At 42.1% G+C, this 7,819-nt stretch overlaps 1 protein-coding gene across 1 annotated transcript in view; it reads right to left on the bottom strand.

Moving 5' to 3' along the window:
* Positions 1-1,752: 1,752 nt before the first annotated feature.
* Positions 1,753-7,819, bottom strand: part of kif7 (kinesin family member 7) — a 13,168-nt gene continuing 7,101 nt past the window's right edge. Inside the window, exons 11-20 of the mRNA XM_019886972.1 lie at positions 6,065-6,220; positions 5,759-5,964; positions 5,133-5,330; positions 4,919-5,044; positions 4,645-4,821; positions 4,340-4,555; positions 3,966-4,172; positions 3,314-3,512; positions 2,721-2,882; positions 1,753-2,628 (exon numbers count right to left, since the gene is read on the bottom strand). Coding sequence (XP_019742531.1) covers positions 2,258-2,628; positions 2,721-2,882; positions 3,314-3,512; positions 3,966-4,172; positions 4,340-4,555; positions 4,645-4,821; positions 4,919-5,044; positions 5,133-5,330; positions 5,759-5,964; positions 6,065-6,220 — 2,018 coding nt within the window. The 3' untranslated portion in view covers positions 1,753-2,257. The remainder of the gene's footprint in view (positions 2,629-2,720; positions 2,883-3,313; positions 3,513-3,965; positions 4,173-4,339; positions 4,556-4,644; positions 4,822-4,918; positions 5,045-5,132; positions 5,331-5,758; positions 5,965-6,064; positions 6,221-7,819) is intronic.

Raw genomic sequence — 7,819 nt, 5'->3', positions numbered from 1 at the left:
GCGACTAAAAACAAAATTACGAAGTAGACTGGACATAAACCACACACTTGAGGTGTCATTGTCTCCTATTACTCCGAGATGGGACTGTCTGATTGCAGAAAATCAAGCTCGGGGCTGTGGTGAGTCGTCATTTTCATGCACTTTGAATTTGCGTTGTATCGTATTTTGAAGGCATTAAACATTACCAGAGCGATAAGAGTGTTGCGACCAGATTAGACGCTCCTTGTGTTTATTATTATATTTCGAAAACACCACAGTTTTCATGCAGCTCATACCATATTATTTTGTTGTATTAATCCGCCACACCTTAAATGCCGGTCCCTGAAAATATTGTCTGACTTAAACCGGTCCGTGGGGCAAAAAAGGTTGGGGACCCCTGCCCTAGCAGTTCAGTTTTAATATGAATAGTTAGGGTATTCAATTATGTAGTTCTCACTTCTTTCGAAAATGAAGCCCGTATCTCACTGAGCAGCGAAGGTTTGCCATTGTGTGCACCTCGTCAATTTATTCATTTTTTTGCATTCGTTCAGTGTTGCACAGTTGCAAAGACATTTGCCAGACATTCCAAAACAGTTTTAATGCATGCATGGCAGTTTTTCTTGTCACATTCGAATTTTGAACTTCAAAATTTCGTTATGACAAGAAAAACTGTTTCAGACCATTGCAATTGTTAGCGAACGTCTTTGCGACCTTGAACGAACCCTGACGAAAAAACAATTTACCACGTGCGCAAAAGCTTGCAGACCTTCGCTGCTGTGTGAGACACGGCAAAGGAATCACTGATCCATCTACAGTACCGGAGAGTCATATGACTCTGGAGTTTGGCCACTTCAGTCCTCCTTTAGATGCCTTTAAAAGGCATCTCGGAGGAGGTGAGGTGCAAAAGGCTTTTGCACCTCACCTACAAATATTACTTCAATGCAAAGTTTGCACATAGATAAACAATTAAATGCACTTAACATTTTTGGACTAGGTTATTTGCACATTAATGACAAAACATGACATTGAAGTACTTTCAGGCGTCATGTTTCTTGAATTAATTGAAAGTGTGCCAACATGAGATCTGATTTGATTTCCACAGAAGAAAACCACTACTGGGAAAAAACCCCCAGCATTTAATGAATGACTACAACATATACTAAATACGGCAGTATATTTTCCACATTTTGCCCTGATTCAATGCTGTGGCAACATGAAATCACGCGCCCCTGCCCTTGGTTGCAGCCTCCATGCGCTGAGGTTACACTGCCCTCTCTTGTTCAGATCATTGTATTGCCACTATCAAAGGAATCTCAAATGGACAGGTACTACTCGATTTACGGCAGTTTCGTGAGTAACATAAATTTGGACGTAAGAAGGAACGTGCCATATATGTATGAAAAAAATCTTTAAGGCCATAAATACAAAATAAAATGGCCGGTAAAATGGTAAACTATGTACTTTAATGTAAAGGGCAATTTTATTTGAGCAGATGAAATATTTTCATGTAGTAGACTTTCAACCAGTGGTGAGAAGTGACACATTTCAAATACAGTACAGTACTTCATTACCATACTTACAGTATGTCAAACATTTTAATGCATTTATACTTTACTGTTATATTGATTCTGATAATGATTTTTTACTTTTACTCCCTACATTTGAAAACACATACTGTATCTACTACATACTTTGTCAAACTAGGCTTGTTACTTTTTTCAACCTCCGTGGATGACAATACTGTATAATGTAAAAAAAAAATATTAAGGCTACTGTATTTTTCAGTATTTCTTTTTGGGATGCCTTTTTACTGTTGATTTGGAAAATATACGGTACTTACTTTGGCAAAATTATTACTTTTTCTTTTAACCCCTACAGATGTAAAAAAATATTTAAGCAAACAGGTACAGTCAACTGTGGTTAAGACATTTTACTTAAGCACATCTACTTTCACCAGTCTTTTTTACACAAGTACCTATACTTCCACTTAAGTACATAGTGTGAGTTCTTTTGCCACCTCCATCAACCATAAAATAACACTAATTTTCGATTAATGCCAATGACTGACATCAGCCAATTCAACTTTATAGGGCCATACCTCATATATCTTAATAACACAGGAACTACCATAGTCAAAGTGCTTTGTATAAAAATAAGTCCATTAAACAATTAAATACGAAATATGAATATGAAAACATAAAATTTCAAACAATTCTTTTGGAAACCTTAGTAAACAATATGAAAGGTATTCTACAATTAAAAAATAAAACACTGTTTTTCAGGCAAGATTCTTCCTGAAGTCTATGAAAACATTGTTTGAATTGAGCGGGCCAACATGAAGGCTGCTCCGCCGGGACTCCCTCCGAGACTTCATAGCGGGCGGCAATGTCGGAACGCTGGACGAGTTCAGCCCGGTTTGGACAACACGGTTCATGGGACCGTCCGAAGCCGTTCGAAGCCACAGCTCCTCCATCACCGCGGGCTCCTCGGTGGGGAGAGAAGAGCGCCTCCATATGGATGGAAGAGGGGCATTCACAAGCTCCCGCATTTCCTCTCTAGACTTTGGAGGTTTTTCACTCATTGGTGTTCCTCGTCCCCCGTGGTTCTCCACGTTACTGACAGCTTGTGTTTTACTGTTACATGGGAGCACTACAGCGTAGCAACAACAAGAGGACAGTGAAAATTTAAGTCGATTGTGACTGATCCTATTTCTAAGGGTGAAAATGATACTTGAAATGTACCTTTGAGCTGCTCCTTTGGCTGGCTGGCAGAGACGCTCAATTCCCTCAGTTTATTGCTCAGTTCCAGATTTGCTGCTTTGTAGTGGTTAAGCTCCTTGCTGAGGCCGAGGATCCATCCTTCGTACTGCCGCTGCCTTCCTGCCAGGCCCTCGTCCATTTGCTCTGCGTGGACACAGACAGGTTTGCAAATTCTACCAGCTAGGTAGGGAACTTCGTAAGAAAAAAAAACCCTGAAAATATAATTTCTGGAGAAATTGCATGAGACTTCTGGCATGCTGGAATCATGTGGCGTTATACTAAATGAAATTGGAATAATGTGGAATTATATTGACTGATAGTGGTTTAAAAAAGTGCTATATGTAAGTGAAACGTGTGGAATATTTGGTTTGTGGGAATTTTTGGAATATTGAAAATCATTTCAATTTAAAATGGGGAATGATGTGAATACTTGTGTACAATCCAGTGACATCAAATCCGGGTGGTGTATAATAAAATTATTTTAAAACTCAGCTTCTCTATACACCGTACATAATCTCAACATCTTAAACACGACACAAATTAAATGAATGTTAATTACGATGTGCGATGCACACCTCGACACTGCTGTAGTAAGAGCTGCACGCTCCTCTCGTGCTCCTTCTGCTGCTGTGTGAGCCGACGGTCGGTGTCGAGCTGCGTGCGATCCAGAGCGTTCTCCAGCCACTGTACCAGCCGCTGCTGTTCGTCCAGCTGCATTTCCAGCTCGGCGAGCGCGAGTTGTAGCTTACGCTCCTCCTCGCGCAGTGACACCACCTGCGCACGATTATCGTGTCAGCCCTACCGGCACTACACAATATCATCATTGATAAGTTTGACATGAAGTGCAAAATGACATACCTTCTAAACGTAAAGCTGAAGCCAACAATACCACAATGAGTATCATTTCAGTGTTATTATTGGCGTTATTTTTACCCTTGGGCTAATTAGGGCTGCACAAAACATTGAAGAAAAATACTGCCATCATGATATGCGTATCGTAAAAGCTGTGCAATAAGTTTCATATGCTATTAGTATCACAGCATTTTATTTTGATCAATACAGATGCACTTTGTTCAATATCAGCCCTGATACCGGCAGTCACATCCCTAGCGTTGAGAGAAAGTTTTTTTCCTTGTGTAAATAAAAATGTAAATAACATTGAAGAGAGTTTCAAAAACCACGATCATGCCACACCCTGCACGTGAGATAAAATAAAGCCCCACAAACCTTGTCAAAGTATTTGCACAGGAGAGCTCTGGTCTCGGAGGCAGACAAATAGCTGAGTTTGGCCATGAGATTCATCTCCCATTGTGACAGCATGCTGGCGGAGGCCCGGAGCTGCCTCTGCCTTTGGGTGATGGCCTCGTTCTTGTACTCGATGGCAGCATCCAGAGCTTCAATGGCCTCATCCAACTGGAAGAGGGTTCGCTCCTCCTGGTTGAATCAAAGAGAAAAGATTGAGGTGCATGCTGTCCCACGAACTTTACGACAGCATTTTTAATATACAAGTGTGCCTAAATGTGCACCTCAAGCTTGTCATGTGAGAAAATGCACACATACTGTACATGTATGCTAAAATGTTTAGTGTTGCAGAGTCTGACCTCAGGTGAGAGTAGATTTCCCTGGCGCAACTTATCATCCAGTTCCACTCTTTGTTTCAGCAAAGAATCTTTCTCTTGACGCAGGTTGGAAATTTCTTGCCGAATCTGTTGGGAGTCCTGAGCACTGCTGCTGCGAAGTAAGCCGTTCCGCTCGCTCAACTCGTGCTCAAGGGTCTCGATGCGTCCTGTTAGAGTCACCAGATCCTTACTCAGCGCCTGCATAAACAGATGAAGCCAATGAAAACGTATTATTATTTCCTTACGAAGCACGCTGTTAAAACTGTGTTCATTTCCTGTTTGAATACCTGACTGGAACGGAGCCTCTTGGTTTCCAGACCACTGCGCTCCTGTAACAGGGCTTCTTTCTTGGCCAGGATTTCCTCTCGTTTCGTGAGCTCGCCTTCCAGATCTTCAAGCCCTCGTCTCTGGTCCAGTACACGCTCCATTTCCTCATCCAGCCATCGTTTCTGCTCCTCTATTTTCTGCTCACACAAGACACGGGATTGCAGCAACGGTGAGCTTTCATCAGAAGAGAATGGAAGTTTAAAGCTAACTCTGGCAGGATAACTGCGACTCAACCTGTTGCTCCTCCAGTGAGATGACAGAACCGTTGCTGCCGCTGCGTCTCTGCCTCTGGAAGGCGGCGATCTCTTCTGTCTTGATCTTCAGAATCTTTTGCTGTTGCTCATTCTTTATTTCAAGTTCCTAATAGGGAACAGGTGTGACGATCTGAACAGCTAATTTTTTTTTTTGTTGAATATGAAAAAACAACTCCCAGAAAACAAAACAAAACCTTGACTCTGTGAGTTCTGCGCTGCATCTCAGTTTCCAGGCGACGTTTCTGCTGACTTTCCTGGCGCAGTCGCTTCTGCAGGAGCTCTTGTTGTTGCCTCATTGACTGAACGCTGCGCTCCAGCTCTAGCACCCGGCGCTCGCTTTGCGCCGGCAGATTAGCCAGATGGGCCGTATCCCTGTGACGTTGACTGAGAACCTTTATCAACAACATTTACGATTACTGGAGACGTTTTCAAATGCTTTTCACCAAATAAACTGACAATGCCATTTACATTCAACAAATTTCTTTCGCTCCAAATGCACTTCTAATAATGGCATCCCATAGAGGAACAATCTGCTCTTACAAATGTATGCCACTGAATGCACATGAGACTTGTGTGCACACAAACACAAATTTAATAATGAGCGCCGCTGATATAGTTCAAAGTCTAGTTCAGATTACAATTATCACCTTTTTTTATTTTTTAACTGAAAATCTTCATTGTCAAAGAGGATGTACCCTTTTCTTGCTCTCGTTCAGCAGTAATTAATGACGTGGCTGTTGAGTGTATGTCATTTCATATTGACACATAATGTGAGTCTGTAAATTGATTTCACAGCCGAGAGACTGTCTGACGGACACACCTGAACTTTGCTCTGAGCAGCCGCAATCTTCCGTCGACACTCCTGAGCTCTGGTCTTGTCTGTGGCACTGATCTCTCTCTCCTGCCTCTCCAACTCCTGAAGTTGCCTTTGGGCCTCGTGCAGCTCCTGACGTGCCTGGACAGCTTCGCTTTCCAGAGCTGTGATCTTGTGACTGTACTGCCTGTTCAGGGACTGTGCATCCTTGCCTGGTTAAATCACATACAGTATGTGGAAGTGTAAAAGATGGCATGCAAAACTAGGTAGCATGTTTACTTTTTTTTAAAGAACATTGTGTTGAACGTATACCTGTTTTGACCAACTCCTTGATGAGCTCTTCTTTCATGCGGATAGTGATTGACAGTTCCCTTATCTTCTGTTGGGCCTGAAGAAGGCCCGATTCTGAAACACTTTCAAAGCCCCTCATGGCATCGCGTACAGATGTCTCAGCCACACTGGAGTTGGCTGAGAAGTAATGGAGAATACGATGAGTAAGTAGACATTTGCAATTTCTGGAGAAATGGCGTGTGAAGGCTGAAATGCTGAATGAAAAAACATCGCAAGATGGAATGATTTGAAAGATGTGGAATGATACTGAAAAATATAGAAAGGATATTGAAAGATATAAAATGATGGGAAATGATATTGAATGTAATTCATGTTTTTTTTCAAATGTGATCTTTATGTTAATGTGACCGAACAAGACATAGAAGATGCACTCGTACACAGGTGCTGCATGACCTGTGTTTCGGTTTCTGTACGTATGACTTGCTTTGGTTCAGCTGAGTCTCAGGTTACAAGTCATTCTTTGAAACAATTTGTCGCAATTTGAAACGTGTTGTCGCAACGCAGATCAAGAGCAGATTAAACTCACATGCTTTTCTGGCTAGGTTGAGACGTAGGTCGGACTCGGGTAGATGAGATGCTGGTGCTCTCCTACTGAGTACTCGTCCACCCAAGAGCATGTCCTTCTTGGTCCAGGTTTGGTTCACCTGCCTGTCATTAAATATGACATCAATAGTGACATCACGGAGAGGGAAACAAGTGGTGACATGAACAGTGCGTTGAGCTGTTTGTCATTGTATCTTGATCATGCGAGTTGGAAACTGCCATTTTCTGGACAAACCTTTGTCTCATTCTAGGATGGTTACACTGCACGCCGTCTTCATCGATCCCATGGATTTCTGCTCCACTTGAGGTCTTATGCTCCTCATGGAGAGAAACATCCTGATCATCACCCTGTAAACCAATAGACGCAACCTTAGATAATTATGTACTGGACACCTTGTTAGGTACACCATCAATGTAATGAGATCCCAAAAATAACAGTTAAAAAAAAATGCTTACTGGTATATATATATATATTTTTTTTTACGCAGAAGAAGATACAATGATGTGTTTCGTTTCAATTGCCACTTGACTTTCTGAGCATTAGTGCAGTTTCCAGAAATGTACAGCATCACACGGATACACAGAGATCTGCGTTTACATAATTTCAATTGCCTATTACAGTTAAGTAATGAGCTAATGTTTATCCCTTTCTGACAACATTAGGTGGATACGCGTACGTATTTTAAGCCAGGTACATCTGGACATTTGTAATACAAAACCAAGATACTTAAGCAAAGTGGTTTTTAAAAGTTCATTTTTTTGGTGAATAGCAGAAAACTCAGTGCCGTGGTTGGTTACCTGTGAAGCTCCGTTTTGGCTTTGCTGCATGGAGCTAATCGGGGCAGTGTGAGGCCGCGAGCACAAATTGAGGCCCAAGCCGCGTACGTCGGGACTGGCTAACAGACCCTGCAACTCTGCAATCAGGTCCTGTTGCTCTTGTAGCTTATCGCTCTGGGATCAAAAACACACAAATGTGATCTAAAGAAGCAGGAATAAAAGCAACAAACGGAACCATTTTTGGCTCCTCTCCTGGTTAAGCAAATTTCTGTTGTGACAAGGTTGATGAAAACAAAACAAGAGGCAAGCTCAGTGTTACATGTGAAACCAAACTATCTACGGCCAGCTCCATAGCAATGGAGGGGGGGGGGGGGGGGGGCAGCGACGTTTTTTTTT

The sequence above is a fragment of the Hippocampus comes genome, unplaced genomic scaffold, assembly GCF_001891065.2.
Source record: "Hippocampus comes isolate QL1 unplaced genomic scaffold, H_comes_QL1_v1.1 scaffold261, whole genome shotgun sequence".
NCBI lineage: Eukaryota > Metazoa > Chordata > Actinopteri > Syngnathiformes > Syngnathidae > Hippocampus > Hippocampus comes.
Note: the sequence above shows the minus strand (reverse complement) of the source record. Positions and strands in the feature narration are given on the sequence as shown.